We start from the raw sequence: 24,210 nt of genomic DNA, 5'->3' as shown, positions 1-24,210 counted from the left end.
TCTCGCATTCTCGTGACTTTTTGAGTGCAGACATTTTCAAAAATGTCCCTTCCCTCAGCAGAAATTGGTTGATTTCTCCTTGGTTATTGAGATTGGCAGCAACAGAACAATGATAACAAATAATTTCCAGCTGCAATAATAAAGACAGAAGGCAGATGCATCTGTATTTATCTAGCAAAGAAGATGCAGGTTTGCAGAACTTAAAATGCATTTCTTTCTTATGACCTAACATAACTTCAGCTCTATTCTATCTAGTAAATTGACTAGATATGTCATGAAAATTCATGTATTATGCAATATTTTTCAGCATTGTTGGCTTCGTGTGCATTGATCCAAAAGCGAGCAGACTTAAAGGAGACTTAGTTGTGAGTAGGGGTGGGAATCGAGAACCGGTTCCTACTCAGAACCGGCCTCAACTAACCAATTCCATCGGAATCCTACGCCTCCAACGTTATTGATTCTTCTTAACGATTCCGCACCACGTTTTCCGGTTTACTTGAAATTTTGCGTCGGGGTACATTGCGTCACTCTCTGCGACGACCCTGCGTGCGCCGACAACCTATTAACGAGGCAGCATCATGGAGACGAGGAAGCGATCGAAAGTCTGGCTACCTTTCACCAAACGCGATGAAAATGCTGCCGTGTGTAATCAGTGGAGGCATAGACCCATTGTAGCGTATACGCTACAAAATATCATGTTGTTTTTAGAGCGTCATAACTCCGTAATGGTTTGCGCTAGAAAAATGCGTTTTTTACTCTTAAACAAGAGAAAGGGGGCTAAATAACGGTACCCTGCTTGTCCATGTGAGCAATTAATTTCTGACAACAAAACGAATGCGTATAGTTGTAAAGATGTGACTAGATGTCTCCTCGCCTCCATGGCTCATTTCCCCCTTTTGTTTATGTATATCGGTCAACTTCTCATCCGCCATCTTGCTAGTGACGTATAGAGTTACGTTTATGCATCGGACATTCGTATTTGCTCCCGCAGTGGCTTTTACAGCCAATAGGAAAGCCTGATTTACGCTTGGCCGTGTTTGGTTTGCTGTGCTTTTTTAATAAGATGTGTAAAAATTCAAGGTGCGTTTTTAATTTATTTTTAATTTATGGGCTAAAATCCCCTATTATAGTGTATATAAGTATTTATTGAACTACTCAGGAATCGGTAAGAGAATTGATAAGGAATTGGATCGATAGGCAGCATCAACAATGGCATTGATATTGATAAAAACGTATCAATTCCCACCCCTAGTTGTGAGTTAACACATGAATTATTACATGAATTTGTTTTAACTGTCATGCCAACCGAGTTTCTGCGGTTGTCAGATCTCATTGTTCCAACATGTTGAGTTGCTTCCATTTGACTGTCAGACCTCAAAATCATACGTGTAATCCAGTGAGTTTGTTGCTTTAGTGTCTTTCGCTGGCATCTCACGGCCACAAAGGGACATTTTCACATGTTGTCAGACCCTCAAGCATGCCTGTTGTAAATCCAACTGAGAGACCGCAGGGCATCCTTCCTGTGTGTTGAGCACTGCTGCTGCTGCTGCTGCTGCATTGATCTTTTTTTAAAGTCACCAATTTATTTCTGTCTGCCATACACTCTGAATACATACTGAATAAACAAATGCATGTCTAACTCCCCACACTGATTATATTAGGCATTACAAACCTCCAGAGGAAACACACAAGCTGATGGGACATTTATCTGTGTACATACAAGTTCCCAGTTGGATATTCTACACCAGACTGTGTGTGTGTGTGTGTGTGTGTGTGTGTGTGTGTGTGTGTGTGTGTGTGTCCTTTCGCCTGATGGCGTGGCCATGGAAGGTCTGGCACTCGGACTCCCCTGGGGGGCCTGTTGCTTGCTACAGCAGCGACCATCCTCCTGTCTTTATCACGAAGGCCTTGTGTCACTTATGCCAATCGAGTAAAACCTTGTAACTTTTTCTTCTTTTTCTTCCAAAATATTAAATATGTCCAAAAACATGAATACAACCTATAATAAGAAAATATAAATCATTGTTAAATGTTATGAGGCGAAATTGTGATGTGGAAATGCCAACATAGAATTAAAATATGAAATCTGTCAACAATTCTTATTTTAATGGCTTAGCATTGTTTACATACATCATTACAAAGTACTTTTATATATGGCACTATAGACTGCACTACACATTATTATTGGCCCGGTTTAATAAGCAACAAAATTTCATACGATACTCTATAAACTACTATAATCCAATAGAGGTCCTTGGCCTGAAAACGTTGAAGACCCCTGTTTTAATTTATTGAGTGTCTCTATTAGTGAGAATTTGTTGCAGGTTTCTAACACGATTTGTCGTCGTGAGGGTCATGACACTCGATCAGAATTGGAATCTAAGCTATTCATTGACTTGCTGATTCTGCAGCGCTAGTCGATGGCGGGGGAACATTAAGACGGGGATAGAAAAGCCAGAGTTGGATAGATTGCCTTCTGGTTGGCCGGCTTACCGCGGCAATGACACACAACTGGATCTGACTAACTCCAACGTGGGCTGCATTTACTCCCTGGCTCCAGCTATTTTTTTTTACCGCCAATGACATGATAATTCGGCACGCCTGAGGCCCTTCAGAGCGAGCGCCCACTGATCGGGTTCCTTGTGATTGCTATCCACTATAGCTGTACGGGGCTTGTGGGAGGGCAGTGGATTACGACGGGAAGGATGCTGACACACTCAAAGCTGAAGCATGTCATTAAACAGTAAATCACTCTGATGGGAAAAAAAAACCTGCAGCAGCTCCCGGCTTTTTTCCGTTAACAAAGGAAGACCATCTCCACCAGTTGTGTTCTCGGCCAAAATAAATCAACGGGGGCGTTTGTTTCGGATTCTCCTTCCACGTAAGCGCCGCTCGCATGTACAGTTACAAATCACCACCTGAGATGTGTTGACTTTGCTGTGCAAGAGCGCATTCATCCACGGTGACTGTTGATACTATTTACTGAGTACATTTTACTAGTCATCACTGTACAACCTTCAACAGAGCCCTGATACCAGCGCTGCAGCGTCTGATCGAATAAATGCAGACCATAAATAACCCCCCGCTAGCGTATCAGACATGTTTTGTGCTCCTGTAACGGACACGCTCCCATTTTAAATCAGCGGAGCCGTCTGCGACGCCACCGTGCAGCTAACCTGCTGCTGGCTGTGAACCTTTTCATCTCGGGTGTTTAACGCTTCCTTTGCAAAGGAAACCTGCTGTGTGATTCATTCCGTTAGCTGTTAGCTCTGTTGGTTGTATTAGCCCCATTAACCGTAAGTTTCTGCTAGCTAAACGCACCGCGGGGTTCTGCTGCCCGTCGGCTGCTAACAGCTAACTAGCTCGCCACCTGTCGTCATGATTAGACAAGAGCAGTCAGCGCCGACTGTATTATTGTCTTCTAAGTGGCAGCTCAACCTGCAAATATGGTTTTCCTTTGGGCTAACTGTGACGGATTCATCGACTAATAATACAGTAGCTGGTTCATATCCAGAAAAGTCTTGTTCACTTTGACACTGTCCTAAATATGTCAACTCAGGTAATTCTGGAAATCCACATTGTTTGTCTTCATTTAATATCCATTGCCGCAAGTACAGTCTATATATATGTAAACATATAGACTCTTATAAAGAAGGTATTGAAATGACAAAAGCTGCTAACAGCTAACTTGCCTGCCTGACAGTGTAGTCAGTCATTGGTTCAGTTTGACATTTGGGGCTTCAGTCAAACTTGAACTAAAACTATCTGGAATGTTAATATTGCATAGAAATAGATCAGATAATTAAATTTGAGAAGATTGATTCATTGATTTTGTGCATGTTGCCTGACATAATATAGTGACAAGGAAATGTCACTGAAATGTGTTATAGTGTTAGTTTTTGGCCATCGTTCTTGATTCGACATGGTGATTTTTGTGAGGATGCAGCAACACAGATAGATCCAGCTTTACAACAGAGACCAATAAGACACCACAAGCTGCCATAACAAATCGCCCGTGTGCCGGCTCGTAAAGCTCGGACTTCCAGAGACGCGACAGGCCACATCTCACCCATGAAGCAAGACTATAAACTTAAAGTAATGAAGGGAGAAATTATTTTAAAAAATAAGGCCAAAGGTTGGAACACAGATGCATTTTTTGGTGTTTATTAAAAAGTACAGAGCTTTACAGAGTACACAGCAAATTCTCCTGCTATGTTCCCACTCAGACATCTGCTTCAACTATTCCTAACCTTCTTTCTCCATTTAATCAAACCCGGTGATGGGACCGTGAATCAAGAATTTTCAGAAGTGACTTTTTGGCTCCCATTATCCTTATTAACTTCTATTCATGTTCGGAGAAATAAAAGGACGAGGCAGTAAAAGGTACTTCTATAATATCCATCTGGCTCTTCAAGAGCTTTAATAGCCACTAAGTTCCTCACTTAGTGAATGTTTTTTATTAAGAATAATGTGAATAAGATATATAATGTGTGCCATTTACATAATCTATACCCCTTGCTTACCTTAGGCTTCTAGAATTAGCAATTTTTCAGAAGGGACCTCAGAACATTGACTTAATGCAAAGATTACAAATGCAGAGATCATCGCTGCCAAAAAACATGTGAAGCATTAATATGCCGGCCACGCTCCCGTCTCATTCATACAGCCGCACTGCTTCACTCGCCTTAAGCTCCCGCTTCGAATCAGTCACAGCTGAACGTATTGATTACCACACGTGTCCACACTGCTGGACTTTCTTACAGCAGCGGAGAAACTTTATATATACGAGGCATATAGCATGCAATTAATGTAAACTCTTTGCTTTGCCAAAGACATGAACAGAAACATTAATCAGGGTTTGTATCCATGAAACACACTTGAATTTGAGTGTGGTGTTTTCAAGGTTTGAACAGGATTGGAGAATAAAGTGCTTGAAGGTGCTTAAAATGTGTGTTCTATGTGATGACATATGATGTTACAGAAAAAAGATCTCCATATTTGAGGGACTGAAAACAGCATTTTCTAACATTTCTGCATGAAAAATGACTTTTGATGATGAACAGATGATGAAAATAGTTGGTGATTATATTTCTGTGGATCTGTTAGTGGAATTAGTTTTCCTTTCATGTGTGGTCCTTCTGTAAAAAGCTGTCTCCAAACATCATGTTGGTTGTTTAGAGGACAATAACATCTCATTTAATGTGATCAACAAGTGACATAATAAGTAGACTGAATACTGACCATTGGATTGGTACAAATATGGAGTTCACCACAGCTGGAGGGCAGTGGCGTGTCCAGACATTTTTGATAGGGGTGGCACCAGTGGGGCACTGACATATGCAGGGGTGGCATGAAGTGTGAGCAGGAGCGCCTGCGCAGACATATACACTCACGTATGCACACCCACACCCAGGTGTCGGCATAGCATTAATTTACCATTTTTGTATCCACAACAGTACAGAATAGCTAAATGTTAGCTTTAGCATCGTTGACAGTCAAAACAGTGTTTGCTAATGAGATGAGATGATGACAGCCTTGTGCCAATTACAATAAAAAGAAATAAAACAAGACAGGATAAACGTTTAGCTTATTACCGTTACAGCTTTTAACTACAGGCACAGTAAGTGTAGTGAAATGTAGGTTTCTCACATCTTTCTCGACGACGCTCCAGAAACGTGTTGCTTCCATAGACAGTTTGTTTCACGTGTAGGTTTGCTCAAACTTCTTCTTCTTCGGGACTTTTTTTTTGCAGACTACATACTACTTTAGCGCATCTCTGCTGCCTCTCAGGTTTGAGAAGGAACTGCAACTCTAAACAAGCTTCCAGTTTACATTCAGTGCCGTGAATATTGGGGTGGCACTTGGGGTGGCCAATCAGATTTCAGGGGTGGCCCGTGCCACCCTAGGCCACTCCCTGAACACGCCACTGCTGGAGGGGGCTGGAAAAGCATGGGAATGCACCTTGAAATATGCTTGAAAGGGCTTGAATTTGACTTTGGGAAAGGTGTAGGAACCCTGATTAATGCAGCGCTTCATTGGAGCCATGGCATCCGGTCTTTGTTATCATGAGAAACTATAGTCATGCTCCTCGTTATCGTGTACTCGTTTCCCATGGAAGTTGTGTGTTTTTGATCAAATAAATGAGTCTTGGACGCAGGATGAGTCTGTTGTTTGCACTCAGAGGCACAGCCATCCATTTTTTCCTCACACATTTAGTAGCACTGACATCCAAGCAAAGGTAAGCCGCAGCCATAAATCACAGGAGCATAATAACGGGGCACATTTTGGACCGGTCCATCATTGGCTGTGTTTTGTTTTCTCATTGCATCTTGGCAAATTGCTGTTATTAATGGGAGAAAGCATGGTTTGCAGCCCTCATTAGATGTTGTTCCAACAGCGCCTCTGATGGATTAAGACAAGCCGGAGGCCTTGTCTGCCTCCACAACCAGCTCATGTGAGCCAATTAAATGCCACGCACTCTCTGGCCACTCCACACTTTCTTATGTGGCCGGCACACAACCGTGTGTAAGTATTCTACTTCATGGCCAAACAGATTTTTTTAAGTTTTAATATGATTCTCCGCGCAGCTGAAAGCTCTGCATCGCATTCCACGATAATACATTCTGTCCCTTTTCAAATCTGTTGGTTTCTCTCCGAGGAGGCTGAACATTTTTCCTTTGATCAAGGAAGTTTTAAATCTTCATCCACCATTTTTTTTTTAATCTCTTCCCTCAGTAATTGGAGCTATTTGTGACACAAGCTGTTGGTTTGTAGCAGCGACGCGAGTCACCCACTGTGTTTTGGAAGAGCTCAATTTCAAGGCAGAGCGCCGGATTCGTACCAGGAGAGGATTGTGGGTAGGTGGCCTGCAACGCTGTGTAAATATACCTGAGGCTTCCTTTTTTCGAACACGGGGCCTCGTAACACAAGAGGATCGATATCGGAGCATGAAAACAGAATCGGGGTCTCTCCGGCTGTCGGATTTAAGCTCGGCTAAACCAACAAAAAAAAAAGAAGGTGTTCGCACTGCCAGACACGACTTGTTAGTTTCCTGGATACATCGGGCCCGACACTTATGTACCATTTCCATAAACAACTCCAAATGTCACACTAAAAAGAAAATGAGTGCATATTTGTGAAATCAAACTCATTTTGGGAGATTTTCTTTCTGCACTGCTTTTTCACAAATTGCTGTTTTCGTGGATTCAAAAAGGAGAATAAAACACTGAAGTGAAAACAAAAGCTGTAAAGTGTTGTTAATTAAAGGAGGAACTACAAGTTTTATTTGAGTTCAATAAATGTTTTGTCTTTGATAAAAAAAATTCATCAAAATTTAAATGCGTGCAAATCAAAACATGACGGATTGTGATTGTGAGGAATTCAGCGGTTTTATATTTAATTACGGGAGCATCTCTGTTTGCTGAAAAAAAAAACCCCACTAACAACCGGCCATATTGCCTGCGAGAGCCCAACACACAGATTCAATGTTGATTTTTCCATGATTGGAGTTGACAGTGGCTAATTGGAGACTAGTGTGTCCACTCACAGCGGATACAGGGGGGGGGGAGCTGTCTAAATGATCGCAAGTGTTGAATTATCTCTGATGGCCGATGACTTACACAAACACTTGCACAGTGTTGATTTGTTTTACGCTCAGAGTTGAATTTTTACAAATGTGCCCCCCCCCCACATTAGCACCGGACCCTCAACAAGGGCATCGAGCATAACGAGAGACATTTGCCTCATTGGAGCGCTTTCAACGGAGAATTGGCAAATAAAAGAAAAAAAAATTGCCTAATTGCAGAGTCATTTGGATGACATTGGATGGGTATTGAATTTGCGCGGGAATCATGCCCTCGCGTCTCGCTTGGTGTGTGTGTGTGTGTGTGTGTGTGTGTGTGCAGCCTTCTGCTCCAGTTTCTCGTAGGGATTATTTGAAATGTGAACTTCCCTGGCGCGAGTGCACAACCCGTGTAATTTGCTCTTTTAAAAAATCCCTCATCCCTCCCCACACACGCTCCGGAGCGTTTCCGCTGTCATCGGCCAATGCTACATTTTCCTCTGTGCCACATGAATTAATTGTTGCACAATTAATCCCTGTAAGCAAACAACAGGACCACCAAGAAACAACTCGCTATATTATCTTTCATTATTTTTGTGCATACGGTGGATGGCACATGCATTTTCCCGCCACCTCTCCAGAAGACTCACACAGCGACGTTCACGAGGCCACGGCTGCTCCTCTCATGGGTTTTCCACCGTTAAGTGCTTCGGATTTTCTCTAATAGCGACGGCTCCGTGTTAATGACATGCAGTCTCCGCAAAGGTTTATTCGTTCAATTTGACTCTGGAGAGAAGATCTCTTCAGCCTGCTGATTAAATTAAGATTCGTTAATAGGCATATCTAGGTGCGCTGACACGAGAGACGTTCTGACGCCAAAACTATCCGTTGAAGGCAAGTGACCCTGAATTTCTGCAGTGTAATGTTTTGTGATTTGCCACGACACAAATCCACAGTCGTGTTGTGATGAGATTCTTATTTCTTTTGTTTTGTCTGATTCACTCTGTTGAAGCAGTCTGGTGTCTGTTTATTGAAACATGAGCTTCAAGTTTGCAGGATACTGTTAAGAGTCGTATTTGTGTGTGCACGATGTACAAACACTGTCATCGGCCAACAGCATTATAATACCCTGGTGATGTAATAGTGAAAACACATTAAATATTGCAATACTTTCATGGTGTCACCTCCTTCAACTCATCAGACATTTATTAAATGAAAACCTTCAATATTGTGACTTTAAACATACATCACCATTGCCTTGCGATAAATTAATAAAAAAATGAATACAATTAAATGCAATATACAAAGTAAAACAATTAAAAATGAAAAATATATCTTAAAAATACAATTAATAAAAGAAAAGGCAAGAAAGCATTCAGATTTTTCAGATTCAGAACTACGTTTACAAGGTATGTCATCTTGGAAACGCAAATACTTGTTATTTTTGGTGAAGAGCATTATGTAATAAATACATTTTGGAAGTCCCCAATCACTGGTCATGTTGGTCACATCCAGCCCTGTGTGTCTACACCGCATGCCACCAATAAGACATTATATTTGTTAAATAAAAATCTTTGCTGAAGCAAACAAACAAACTCAGCAGTCGAGCTGAAGAGGCACTTTGGGTGTCATTGTTTTGGATTTAAGAATTTCCAATTAAGTGCTGACAGAGAGTCACATGTTACATAACAGCGAGGGAGCATGCTGTGCATTTATTTTATTATTTTATTCTGTTCTTTGATTGAAATATTTATTTTAGTATAAAACCCAGAAAACCCAGAATGAGGGCTTTAGCTATTAAACATTCGACTTGAATCCGATCATACTGCAAAGCCGAACTCTTCTTTGCACTCGCAGAGCTCAGCGAGGGGTTTATCCTCTTTTTCCAACACAATTATTGGTCATGAGGTCCCTTTTTCTTTCTTTTTTTTACACTGTTTTACATTTTCACTGTGATATCCATCTGTTTTACAAGATCCAATCTCCTCATTAAATCCCGAATGTGTTGGGCAGTTATCATGTTGGGCAGCCCGTTGGTGGACCAGAGCCCACGCACCAATCACTTTGCCAGAACGCCGGCATATTAAAGAGATGCCCTTTTCATTTATACATAAACTCTACGTATTCTAGATGGATATCACAGATGCACGTTTGGGCACCGCGTTGACATTACCTGTATGCATTACCTTCCTCCGAACGTATCCTCCCGACCATCTCTTCATGAAATTGTCTGTGGATGCATTCATTTTTTCACCCGGGTCTGTCCTGGGTTTTTTTGGGGGGAGAGATTGGATCTCGTGCCTTTGCTGATACGCTGTTATTATCACCTTGTGATTGTGAGAAACTGCACCTGAGGGTCCGTGTGAAGATGGTTTCGGAGAGTGCTGATGTTCGGAGGTCAAGAATCCATCTCGTACCTGCTTTAAACTCGGGAAAACAGGCTAAAAATAGTTGACGGACTCCTTTATCATCGCCAGTAGATGAGTTGGCCTTTTTAAAATCTTTTTACTTTCTGCTGTGTCATATTCAACGTTCAAGGACACTGTACAAAGCCACATGAAGGCCAGGGAAAATGTTATTTAGTCTTTAAACTCGGTGTCGACTACTTTGGAACGGTTTCCGAACCGCTGTATTGGCGGAGCTGGATGGGATTATCGGCTGGGATGAGAAAAAAAGTGCTGGAAAAAGGTCGACATTTAGAGGGAAAGTTACTCAGTTGCGCAAAAAGGAAGTTGATTTACCTCCAAAACAAAAATACCTGCTGAGTCACAGACGTCTCTTTCCCAACATAGGCATATGGGAAAAGTCTTTTTGAGCATCATGCAACAGACCAGACGTTGTAATTCCATGTTTGACCACTATGTCAAGTTGGCTTATATGTCTGAAACTGTAGATTCTTACTTCAGCACTGAAAAGTTGATCTCTTTGGATTTGACACTTCTTTTTCATTTGTTTTTGTTGTTTTTATTGGCGTCAGTTTTTAACTGAAAAATTAGAATGTTTACAATGATTTGACAATAGCCACTGCACGGCACTAATGACAGTTGATTTTCTTATTTAGAAAACAAATGTGAAAAAAAATGTTTGGATACAGATTATGACTGAGCCAACCAATCTTAACACGTTTTCATAATCAACCTGAGATTTCTGTTTTGTCGTATTTCTCATTATCTTCTTTCTGATGAATGACACTTGATTAACAACCCGATCTCATTCATTCATTCGTTAAACAACTACGGATGAATAGATGCTGGGAGGCTTTGTTGTTACGTCCATGGACATATTGTGAGAATAAACAATGTTTTGAAATCTTGTAGATTTTGCACGTTATTTTCCAAGGAAAATGGAAATACTGCATATTATGCAGAAATAACTGAGCTCCGTGGCGTCTTCAGACATCGGAGATCGTTCTAAACTCTTCACCCCCTTAAGTAACGACAACTGAAGTACTATTTACTGAGATACTTAACCTCCATGTGCGACCGAGCTTTTTGTGTAATTGCATTAAGATGAATCATGGGAGTGCCGGTTATCTCATGTTTTTTAAAATGTCCCGTCCTGTAAATTCATGACTACTTTATTGTTGTCCTAATGTCCGACATGTATCTTTGTTTACGACTGTAATAAAACTCTTTTTCTCTATTTGTTTTTGCAGGATATTTGACAGTTACCATAGAGCCGCTGCCTCCGGTGGTGGTGGGGGAGACCGTCACTCTCAAGTGTAACTTCAAAACCGACGGACGGCTTCGAGAGATCGTTTGGTACCGGGTGAGTAAAAAAACGTTCAATGCCGATAAGCAGCGTATTCGTCTCTGGAGGTCGGTGGTGCCGCGGGTTTAGCGTCGCCGCCAAACCGCCGTTGTTTTGGGAAAACAAATCTATTATTCCGGGCCAGCTGTACAGGGAGGCATCGCTGGCTGCCGCTCGTGGAATTTGATCTCTCAATCTGCTGGTCATCACCATCATTTTTTAATAGTTCACAGCTGGCGATTCTACAGTTATTAAAATCCCAGTTGGTGTACTACATGGCCCGAGTGCTGCCAATAATTAGATTGCAGTTTGAAGAAGAACAACAAACAAAGCCCTTCGTATGTCCAAGACGGATTTGATTTGCTCCATTAAAAAACGGTGCGTTTTGAAAAGTTTTGAAACCCTCTCTGCAACCGACACATGAATCCACAGCTGTGTTGTGTTACGTTCTGAAATGGAGTGAAAAGTCAACTTTTTTATTTCTTTTCTGCCATGTGACCTTTTTACGGAAGCAGTCTGGAGCAAATTCATTGAAAGCTGAGTTGAGCTTCAAATTTGCAGAATTTGTGTGAAAAGTTTTGTGTGTGTGCAATGCACCAAAGACTGTCCTGAATGTAATAGTACAAATACATAAATATTGCAGTACTTTCATCAGCGGGTCAAAGGCTCAATCGCTATTGTGTTACCTCCTTCGCCTAAGTGCTGCCCATAATTAGATTGTAGTTTGGAGGAGAAGGAAGACATCAAGACGGAGTTTATTTGGTCGATGAAAACTGCCATGTTTTAAAGTTTGGTTCGAAAGGAAAATAGTCGTGTAACAAAATATTACAGTTGACAGAAGATGCATTTGTTTCACTTTGAGAGTCGCTGATAAGCACTTGAATTGGAAAGCAGCTCCCCCCGCTGTCACGCTCATCCAACCGATTGTTTTCCACCACAAACTCTCCAATAATTCCTGAGTGCCGTGCAGATTTGCTTTCGCGAAGGCGGCCAACTCTTCCGCCGCGTTGTTTGGGGAGTCGCTGAGCGATGACTGGATTGGTATTAATGTAGATCCTGAAGCGTTATCTTACCGGCGTACGGTAGGCGTTCCATAAAACACACCTTTGCTCCGTCTGTTCATGGTGCTCCTGATATAATCAGAGACTGATGGGTTTCCCAGACAAACAAACTCAGAGCACAGACGGAAGGTATTGCGAGGGGTGCTTTTGTGTGACAATATACTAAACTATGCAGTTATGATTTCCACAACAATAGATGTGAGTCGGAGCAGCAACTTTAAGTACAGTTTGCTTATCGGCCTCTGAAAACGGTTGTATATCTTTTGTGTTTGTTTGTATCTGTGGTTTTGGATGAAGCTTCTCAAAGTCTGAAAAATGATCCCGTCTCCTGATAAGGTGCTACTGAGTTGCAATATGGGAAATGTAGGACCACCAGGAGTCAGGATCTCTTGGCATATGTTGCATCGACTTTTTTTTTTTTTTTGTCCTCTGTGTCAACAAATAATAAATCACAGAGTACCAAATGAGTAATTCACTATTATGTGATTATCATCACCCATTGGTGATCCGCAGTGACCATATTTGGGCTGTGGAGGAGCGACGGGTGGATCTGGATCCATCTGGATTCTGGTGTGAAGCTGTTTAAATCAGCATTCTTTAAGTTGAGGTAGATTTTACAACTAAGGGTTGAAGTCATTTTAGTAGCTAGATGCTTTGCGAAGCGTGATAGCGAATGTCGCGACTCCGTGGAAATGACCTGTCAATCACAAGGTAGCCCCGCCCCTAAAACATACCCTGTGGTCTATTTTAATTGTAATGGGACCATAATGTACTAAAGGAACATCATGCTGGATTGAAGAAGACTTGAAACTAGAGATTGAGATCATAAACTCATGTTTACAATGTTTACTGAGATAATACATCAAGAGAGAAGTAGGACCATTTTCTCATAGACTTCTATACTACCAGAGAGGAGTCGCCCCCTGATGGTAGGCTTCAGCATGGCCTTCACTCTTTAGAAGTTCTTACCGGATCTTACTTGTGATAAACGTGCGTTCACCTTGGCTTCACCCTTTGCTGGAACATTTTCATTAACGCCTGAGCGGCAGTAAGGCAGGTCTTTAGATTAGCTTTTGCTTTTCTCACCTTTGTTCTCGTGAAATGAAACAGTGTCTTTGGACTCATCCTAGCGAATGCTGACCTTTCAAGGTAGGACGAAAAGAAAAAAAAAGAGAGATTTATGGCACTTTTACACATTCACCTCAGTATCATAGATCACTTTCATTGCTGTGACAATTCATTTAATCAGGCAGGGATTGCAGAGTGTTGTTTTGCTTGTATTATGTCAGATTTCTGCGGCGTCTATTGATGGCTGTAGTTTAAATAAGCGCTGTGAGGAAAAAGCTGCCCTTACTAAGTGTTCTCAGGAGGGAAAGGAAGGAGGTTGCGGCAGAAACTGGCCCCCGTCTCTCCAGTGGCCGCTGCTCAGCACAACCGTTGTTAAATTATAAATCAATTACCCACACTAGGCTGCCAAAGTTTCTTCAATCTCTGCCTTTTATTTGGACTAAATAATGTTGACTTCTCATTTTACCTCCCGTTCAAGTAGAAACCGGGGTTGATACTCGCCCGGGGAATCCTCGGACGGAATCGAAGCCTCGGCCAATCAGACGAGGGGCTGTGTAAACAGCAGCTAAGTTTGTGCTGCTGGATATATATTTTGTATGCATCACACGTCTACCTGCAGTCAGAATTAGCACGTAGGATGTACTTAAGATAAACCTGTCCCCTTCTTTAGAGAAGCTTTCAAGTCGCATGGAGATTCTCCACAAAGTTATATTCAAAACCGGAGAGATAAAAGTAATGGATTTAATATGCGTTACACCGCGGTTTCTATTCTATCAAAGCATCTTGGATTTTCTGAATGATGAATTCGCTCTTTTAGGGGACGAACAAATATTATCACTACAGAGAGAGAGAGAGAGTGTGTATGATAAAGCAACACCCTCCCTTTCATTAAGACTTTTTACTTGACCTTTCCATATAATTTGAAATATTGTCCTACCTTCTACCATCATTGACTTAATTCTTTGCACATTGTGTTATTCAGCTTATAGCAGCAATTAGAGGCACACTTCACTCAGGAAATATTCTTCACTTCTTGATGTTTTGTTGCCTTTATTCTCTCATTGTTTGGCATCTCACACCCCCACGCTGCTGTATGTGATACATTTAAAAAAAACAATATGTCAGGAGAGTTCAAGTACTAATCGTTCCCTTTACCACAAACTTGGCTCACAGAAAAGAAACTTGATAAAAATACACTTCCAGTATCTGTTTTTTTGCGTACATGACAACATATGGAAAAACACATTTAAATGTGCAGTAACGCACAAAGGAAACCAAACGTGCCAGCACCCCGTGGTCGGCGGCGCCCTTGAAACAGCTGTACTGTATTTTGAATGCCGATAAAATTCGGTAAATAGCTAATGTCGATTAGACGGCAATCTGCGAACTAAAGAAAGGAAAACGATCGGTTACAACCATCTGCTGAAGTGATCGGTTCGACCCTGACAGACGTGATCACGGCGAGAGGATTCCACCGGATCAGACCAAATAAGGGCGCGTTTCAGAGTTTGTCAAGTTCAAGTTGTGAAGCATTAACACACAATTATTCATCAGCTAGAAGTCATTTACAGACAGAGACATTTGCACTATTGAGCTGTTTAAAAACACACTGAACACAGATATAGAAAGATAGTATGCAAATCCGTAGTACTGCTTCTGATGCACCTTTAAACCCACGCAGACGAGAACGAAGTAAAAGAGAAAGAAGTCTGACCCTTCGTTTCATGCCCGTGACCCAAACCCATGATGATAATCATATGGATTGAAGCCTCTATTATACCTCTCACTTGAGTTTACAGGAGATGATCAGACAGACAAGGCAGCGGATGGACGACGGGTCCTCGGTAATGGATGCTGTGTAGCCCTGCAGCAATCGTCTCCAGAGCAAATGAATGAAAGCCTCTCAAGTGTGTGTGGTTTTTGCGTTACAGGCCACGGGAATGTTTTTTAAGTGAGTGAATCCTGCTGGGCCGCGGATGAATCATACATCAAGCTGTCAATTATGCTTAAATAGATTATATCGAATAGCAATGATGAAGCATTTTGATAGGCTGGTGCTTATGTACTGCCGTGTTTGGGAGTCACTGTTTTCATTTACGTGGTATATACATCACTGAGAGCTGTTGTATAGTCTGATGGCCAGGGCGACGGAAGAGTTCTTCAGTCTGTTGGTGAAGCAGGATTGGGACAGCAGACTACCACTGAACACACTCCTCTGCCTGATGAAGGTGTTGTGCAGAGGGTGGTGGGTGTTGTCCAGTATGGACAGCAGTTTGTCCAGGGTCCTTCTCTCTGCCACTGTCACCAGAGAGTCCAGCTCTGTGCCCACCACTGAGCCAGCTCTCCTCACCAGCTCTCATATGACGTACATATACATACATATATATATATATATATATGTATATATATATGTATATGTACATACATATTGGATGTACGTCATACACAACGTTGACGGCGGCGGCTCCGCCCATCAAGGACCGCCTCCTTCCTCCCCAACATAACTCTTCCGGCATCTTCTCTCTCTCGCCACATATCTTCCCTAAGACACTTCCCTAATGTACCGCACCCCCGATACTCATCTCATCATTCAGCCGTGTCCACCTCTGTCCATTTCATTATGAGGATTCAAACTCACCTGTTTTGATAATCCTGCTCTCTGCTGAATTGCACCCCACCTCCCTCCCTCCCTCCCCCGGCCATGTGCATTGTGGGTACAACGCTGTAGCTTGGCGAGATAACACCAAACATCAACAACTAAAGAGAAAAGACATTAATTATGTTCCAGAGCCGGTTTGTGTTCCTCATGTTAATGTTAGTGTGCGTGGGTTATGGTGAGCAAAAGTCAGCAGAAAACCTTTTGAACTTATCATAACTTGTTTTCTTTTTTTCTAAGACAAAGAGCTTTTCATTTTCAAATATCTCATTCAGACAAGCTTAGAAAAAAATGCTTATCACTCTTCTTTTCAGAATTGGGAACGATGTTCCACTTACGTCAGAACCCTGAACTGTGCTCTAAATTATACACTCCAATATTCTCCAGTCATCTAATCTTTTACTTAAATCACAATCGTGCTCGTCTTTGGTTGTTTTATTGCAAAGTACATTCTCAGCTGTGGACAGTTTCTCTCAGTGGACAGCGGTGATATAAGGCAGCCAAACTCCACAGATGCACGTTGAGCATCTTTTCATCACCAGCTTGGTCATAAATGTTTTAACTTGCAACACAAATAACAAACACTGTGGTTTCAAGCATAATTAGCTTGTGAAATACCAGTAACATTAACTCCCCGCCTGCTATGAAATCACGCACTAACCATATCCTGAAAACCATTATTGTGATACATGAGGTATACAGTAGCTGAATATATATATATATATATATATATATATATATATTTGATAAAACGCCGGGAAATAAATAATGGCTATCTTGTCATTTAGGGCTTTTTACTTTAAAGAATATGTGATGTCGGCCCCACTTCCCTCTCACGTGGGTGTGTTCAAGCGGCAACAAATCAGTAGTTTAGAACGTCTAGAAAGGACAATAACCAAGGAGTCGTAAATCTCAATCGTCGGCTGAACACCTTTTGAAGGCTTGTCAAAGTTTAATGAAGCCATCTGCCTCCACAGATTCTATTCAGAGCTTCCGGAGTTCAACAAGTTATAGCTTTCCAATGCCACAACCCCTCAGGCAACGGCATGTTGGTACAGAAATATAAAGCTTTATGGTTAAAAAGTGTGTCAAGTGCCAAATGGAATGATGCTACAGTGAAGCTTTATAGACAAATACATCAGAAGTAAGAGACCAGAGTTTGTGTCCATTGACTTATTTTAACGTATTATGAGATCACTCTTTGCTGTAAAGTGCATTTTATTGAGTGTGTGAATGTATGTATGTAGATGTATCCACTATATAATATACACAAAAAACCCCACAGTGGAATGAAAGAAGTAGTCAAAGTGGCAAGTACACTGCTTCCTTCTACAGTAGCAATCCCACAATGCAATCTGCCCAGACAAATCCAGGTCTAAAAACATCTAGGTCTAAAAAGTGAAGCCAATGCAGGAGTGCCTTAAACTTGCATTCTGTCAAAAAAAAAAACAAAGATGGCAACAGCCACAAGATCGCGATGGCTTCAAAACGGCAGTCCAGTCACCAATGAATCTGTCACATTTTATAGATACAAGAATTTGAAGTATGAAGTAAAGCCCCACTACGCCTGCAAAGTAATGACACGTGTCAAAAACCTCCTTGGAGTGTTTATTAGGGAGTCCTGAATGAGTGACTGATCTCAGGTCACCATGACACCCATCCCTCCCTCTCCCATGCGGTTCTAGTTGTGAAAATGTCATTGTGACATCCGTCATCGTTCTCGGCTCTTCAACTCTAGGTCCGGCCATTTCTTTTTTGTTATTTATTTATTTATTTTTTTTGGAGTGGCAATTTCTACGTTTCTGCTTGGATTTAAGTGTCTGAGTCTCATCTTCCTAAATGATGCATCAACTCACAACCATGATGTTTGCACATCACGAGCAGACTGCAGTCCTCAGTGACTTTGTGGGAGTTCTCCTATCCGGAGCGCCGCATTGCACGCTTTCTTGCATCCTCGACATATTGCCATTTTCCAAACGGCACAGAAGTGCCGTACACGTGTACTTAAGTGTTCGCCAGCTGTGTTTGGACACAGGCCAGCTGCCTTTTAGATGCTTTGAGGAGAACATGAGGTTTATATTTGGAAACATGAAAATAGATCTGCACATAAAAAAACTGACCCGGCTGCAACTGTGCAGTCGAACTTACAACAAGGAAACCGATTCCCCTGTTGCCCCCCCAACACTTACATTGCCACTGGTTGTGTTTTTCCAGATTTACTTGTGGCCCACATTTTTGACAAATCCCTTTAAAGCTGTTGACGATGTCAAAGCATAATGTAGCAGCTATGCAAATGACTCGTCACAGTCAGCCTCGCACCATAGGAGTGCATTGCATTATATGCATTATATGACAGTGTAGTAGCCATATGTTACCTCCAAATCCCCACGGAGACGTGTATCGGACACTTACAATGTGCAGTGTTTTGTGTTTTTTCTCGACAGTAAGCCTGTTTCTTGAAAGTGGCACGACACAGGAGGCGTCATATGTTAAATCCGAGTTTAAAATCTTCCAAGACAGGGTTGCCTGGGCAACTGGAATCTGTGAGTACAGAAGAGAGAGAGAGCTTGCCGAGTGTGTGTGCACGCACAGCACACTCCTGTGGGGTTTTTGGGTGTCTAACTTCCTGCTGTTTAATCCCCTCGAGTGTGATGGCATGTAGGTTCAGAAACGTCTCGTCTCACTTGTGTTTTATTGCAGCGTCTAGTCGTATATGAATAATGTGCGCAGGCTGATGCATAAATTCTGTCTATCCAGCTACCCATCCGTCTATCTATTTATCTATCTATCCGTCTATCCATCTAATTTACATTTAGATTGGATGTGCAACACAAAAGAAACTCTGTGGGCATTAATTTTCACTTTCTTCACTTTCTACTGAAATCAAATCATCACAATCACGTTTATTGTTTCACGTACACGATCACACGTGCGGTCCGACCTGTAGTGAAACTCTTTTGTGCCTCGCCCGAGGAAAAAGCAATCACCTTTATTTTATCACCTTGGCTCAATTTTTTTTTTACACAGTCTCTAAACAGAAAGTGCAAAAAGTCACAACTGCGTCGTGGGACATCACGACTCTATTCCGTCTCTTCAATCCCTCCAAGCCTTATTGTGTCGGTGAATTGGCAGATGCCAAAATGAAAAGCTCTTTTGTCGTCGTTTTTTTTCCAAACTGTAAATGCTGAAAGACCGGCAGCTTCCCGTACTTTACAAGAACATATTAAACAAGACACGTTTGTCGAGTTGGACTGGCCCAGAACACATCTAAAAGGAAGGTATCCTGATCAGACCCCTGAACTGCCCTAACTGGCCTCTTTGGATGCGAAGGAGCTCTGTCCTCCAAGCTCCCTCCTCAAGTCTGAGCTCCTCCCCCTCTCTCTAAGCCCCACCTCCCTACGGAGGAAGGAAGGGACCTCGTTTTGGGCGCTTTGTACCTGGACCGAAAGAATACCTGCGAATTCTTTCGGTCGCTACCCAAAGGTGGAACGTAGATGGATTGGTATATTGAGAGTACGAGCCGGTTGGATGCTGACTCCGCCTGTCCATCCAACCATCCATATTACCCTGAGATATTTGGGGCAGCGACCCGGATGGTGCAGTTCCCTGTCTTCCGGTAGAGAACCATGACCTCAGACTTTGGAGAGACCGACTTTCATCCCTACTGCTTCACACTCGGCTGCAAACCGCCTCGGTGTTAGCTGAAGGCCACGTTCTGAAGGTTTACTAAGTTTATGAAGAAAAGTCAATACTGTTGCACAGAAGTATGAGACGTGCATTCGTATGGACACAGCAGACTTACTGTGGCAATTTGTTACATGAACAGAAAATTCTCACTGTATTTATTGAAAGAAAAAACAATTGAGCCAAAGCCGAAAAAACGAAAAAAAACCCTGAAACAATGGTCTCTTTTTTTTCTCCTCCTGTTGCCGAATGAAGCAAACAGTCAGGTTGATGTGTCTTGACATGGCGAGAGGCAACAATATCCTCAGTTTCTGAATCTGCCAGCTGTGAACATAACTTCTTTTTTTCGAGATAGAAAGCTGTTAGTGTGACAACAGTTTAACTCTTCCTTTTGGTCTGCTGTTAGGGCTCATGCCAAGTTATTTAGTCAGCATGCCCTACTTGGCAGGAGGAGTTTGCTGCTCTCCTCAAGGCTCCTTTTTTGATTGTCGCATCGTTAAAATGTGTGAGTAAGCCCCCCCGCCTTTATTTCGCTTCTGCATTTGGGTTCAAATCCTGACTATGAGTCCATCAGAAGGAAACCTGAACATAAAGGAACTGGCATCTGGATATAAATGTGTAATATGTGTAAATATGATATATTCAGAAAAATATATGTGCAACTACATCATAATGTTTGTTATTGCTGTTTGTCTCCTTCTTTGCAAAGATGTGTCATTTTTTTGTTCCTTTCAGTGAAAGAACAATGCGGGTTTCAAGTAGGCCTGCTAGAGCCACATGCAGTGTAACGATAATACATTTTGCGATCAATAGCCCAAGTAATTACCTCCCGATGTGGTCATTGTCTTTTTGAGTTTTGGTTCCTCAACCAAATCTAATTTTATTGGAGAGGGGAACTCACCAAGTGAGCTTTCATATGTTAATTAATATAGCATTTCAAGTGCTGCATCCCAGTATTCTTTTCTCTCGTTCCCTTTGGCTCAATTCTTTGAATGATAAATTCTCTAAACAATTACTTACAACTACTTCAATTTCTAACCCCTTTCTTTCATCGTGCCATTGAGCCATCGCATGAAAAATGAGCCTTATGATGCATGAAAGGTCAAAGGTGATTTGTGACGCGTAAATCATTTCTATACAAATACATACAAATGTGCATGTCACTGTGTTTTTACCAGTAATTTTGCCTGCAGTTTTTTCCAGGGTCCCTTTTTTCCAGGGTCGACTGTCACGCTTTAAAAAAAAACAAAAACATTAAAACCAGCTATTCTCAACCGCTAAGCCACTGGCACTCAGAGCGCCATCTAGTGGGGTGTAAAAAAGTGTTTTTGGGGGAATAGACAAAACTGGATGTTTTAATATGTGCTCAAGACTTCCAATGAATACAAATCGTGCATCGTTTCAAAGCACCACGCCGCCATTTTGCCGCTGTTAGCAGCTAACCTTCTGTTGGAAAAAATGAATCATTTTCGGAACTAGAAACTGATGCTCAAAGCATATGATGTGGAAATATGAAAACATTACATTTTGGGTTCAAAACGGCAAGCAGTGATGTGAGAGGTACCCATAATGTATTTATGAATGTATTTTGGTTGATACAGTTTAAATTGGCATTACACATATTTACCATTTTATCTCTCATTTATTTTGGAAGGTGGTCCTTTTCAGAATTTTGAAATTTGCGCGGGAATGTCGCCACAGACATGCAGATACTATTTCTGGGCACTTTACCGTCTTAGATGACCAATCTGAGATACCATTGGAAATCTGTTTATACGCCTTTGTAAAAAAACAAACAAACATGTAATTTAAACAGAGACACAAGCCTCGTCTTTATTAGCCTGCTGCTATATGCCAAATGTGCAGCCCCAGAGAGGGGGGGGGGGGGGGGGGGGGTAAGGTGATATGGATCACTGCACCGCAACCTTCCCCTTTGAGAATGCCACCGCGGAAAATAAGCAGCCTGTTATACACGGCATGGTAATTACACACTTCTATATATTCGTGTCGGCAAACTAGGAGATGAGTCTCTTTTTAGCCACATATTCTGATCATCACCGCGCCGGTCTGAGAGCTTGTTCCGCTAATGGTGGAGACTGTGACAACAATGGAATATTTTGCTTCCGTGCTGCTAATAGTGAATAATGCCTCCTCATTCAATGCATCTCCCAGAGATCCCCAGGTATCTATCAAAAGCGCACTCTGTATCTAATTAATTTGGTAATTCAACAAATGATTATATGGGGACAAAAAGAGAAAAAAAACCTCCACAAGATCGTTTGGATTTTCCCCGACTGCCTCGTTTTCTCTCCATGACAATAGGATTAAATACATTCTAATTATCACATCACACCTTTTCATCTTTATGGTAAATGTGAACTTCGGGGTGCAGTTTATCACAAACGTGTTGCACGGCACATTTATGTTTCAATCATACAGAGAGACAAAACAACATTAAATGTAATCACGATGCTGGAACATCTTTTTTTATAAGAAGAAACATGACAGTTGATTATATAGATCTCAAAATGTTTACTTCATTATATGTAATTAACAACGACCATCTGGGAGAAGATTTTTATTTTATTTTGAAGTCAACACTTCAGTTTTTTTCCAAGGCTTACTGTAGCTCTGCCAGTTCTTAATATTTCACAGAAGGATCAAACAAGACAGTGATTACTTGGCGATTAGGAGTGGATCACAGCCTCTTTGTGACATTTGCATCAGAGGAGGGATTCATTTTCATGCCAGGAGTCTTAGCAGTGGCCCCTACTGCACCTCAACCCGACACACTGTGGAGGTCGTCCAGGGCCACGAAAGACGCAATTACTTATTTAGCTCTTTATATATTCATTTACTTAATTGTGTGTTTATTTTGTACATTTTAAATGTATTCTAGTTGCAGTAAGAAGATGTAATCCAACATGTGCTGGTAGAATATACAGAGTTTTGGTGGCATTCTTTTATTACCCCAAACCCATAACCCAACTTCCTGTGAGTTTTATTATGAAAGGTTTGCATTTAATAAGCATATATTGACACGTTGTCTCTCATACGTCCAGAACAGCCAGTAGATGGTAATTTAAACAAGATTTGTTAAACTAAAATAAAGGTATGTAAATGGTGTTGGCCTGTACCTTCGATGTAATTGCATTCAAATAGAACGTTGGTTCATGATGCAACGTCAGATTGGGAAGATCATATAGAAATAGGTCGTTACAGTAGTATTTCTGCATGTGATGAGTTTCTTATCTATGTAAGCTTCTTTACATAACATGTAAAAATAAAATAATAAGGGGAGACCGTAACGTAACCAAATTATCCACTGATTGACGCTATCTAAATTCATCCACGCTTTGCAAACAAGGGGGAAGGTGTTCAAGAATATTGATTGCTATCTACCCATTTAGACATCAGCACTTAGCACAACAGTTATTATCCATCCATCTATCTTTCCACGCCTGTCTGTCTCTTATTTTTTCTAATTCTGTATCAGTAGGTAGTTGTTCCGACATCCTAGCATAGATTAAGTGAACGGCGGTGAAATATCCCCAGATATGTCACCACTGTATCGCCGGGCTAATTGGGGCACTAGTTATCAGTACTTAATAAAGACCGGGAGATAATGGGGTACTCATTAGGGTCAATACTTACGGGGGCACAAATCACTACATCTTTAGCTGGATACAGACAGTATTTTGCAATCCTGAAAATAAATGGAATTATAACAGCAATCTTCTTCTCGAAATCAAATGTCACGTCTGGAAAGTGAAACATCATCAGCTGAGAGAAATCAAATGAAAAAGGAAGTATTAATAACCACCAAGGCACCTTGTTATGCTTCCTTTCCCAGAACATCTCAACTGTGAATTGCAGAAGGTCATATTTTCTTTATTGTGTAAGATAATCGGATCAGTCACTAGATGTGTTTTTCTTTTTGTTGATTTGTTCCAATGAGACTTCGGCCCCCATTGAAACGTATAGCCTGGGGCCAAACTGCCAAATCACTCTCTCTGAAAAGCTGATTTTCTTTGGCAATCCATTATAAATTGTTTACAGTGAGCCATTGCTCTGCAACCTTGCAGCAATACGAGTAATATAATAACAATAATACTGCAATCCAGGTATTGTTCCATCCCTTGGGTTGCCATCTAACGGCATTAGGCTGATTTGAACAATGGGATTCAAATCAGACATCGTGGTCACCTTACTGAACCAAATCACAGCGTTTCCCATGAATGGATAATTGTGTGTAAACACAGCTATTAAAACTGCTGTTGTAGCCAGGACAAACCAATAACGACGCCAGGACGACGTGAGGGGAATCTCAGTGCTGATAGGCTTTACCGACACGTCGTCATAGGAATTCTGCAAATAGGCGTCTTTGCAATAACTTTGTATGCAATCACGGCCACATGGAAAATTGGCTT

At 41.5% G+C, this 24,210-nt stretch overlaps 1 protein-coding gene across 2 annotated transcripts in view; it reads left to right on the top strand.

Moving 5' to 3' along the window:
• The window catches only part of igsf21a (immunoglobin superfamily, member 21a), a 173,282-nt gene that overhangs the window by 47,484 nt on the left and 101,588 nt on the right, over positions 1–24,210 (top strand). For both annotated transcript variants that reach the window (XM_084020896.1, XM_084020897.1), the window contains exon 2: positions 11,217–11,329. In XM_084020896.1, the coding sequence (XP_083877022.1) occupies positions 11,217–11,329 (113 nt within the window). The remainder of the gene's footprint in view (positions 1–11,216; positions 11,330–24,210) is intronic.

The sequence above is a fragment of the Eutrigla gurnardus genome, assembly GCF_963514095.1.
Source record: "Eutrigla gurnardus genome assembly, chromosome: 2".
Classification (NCBI taxonomy): Eukaryota; Metazoa; Chordata; class Actinopteri; order Perciformes; family Triglidae; genus Eutrigla; species Eutrigla gurnardus.
The sequence above is the reverse complement of the archived record's forward strand: the minus strand, read 5'-3'. Positions and strand labels throughout refer to the sequence as shown.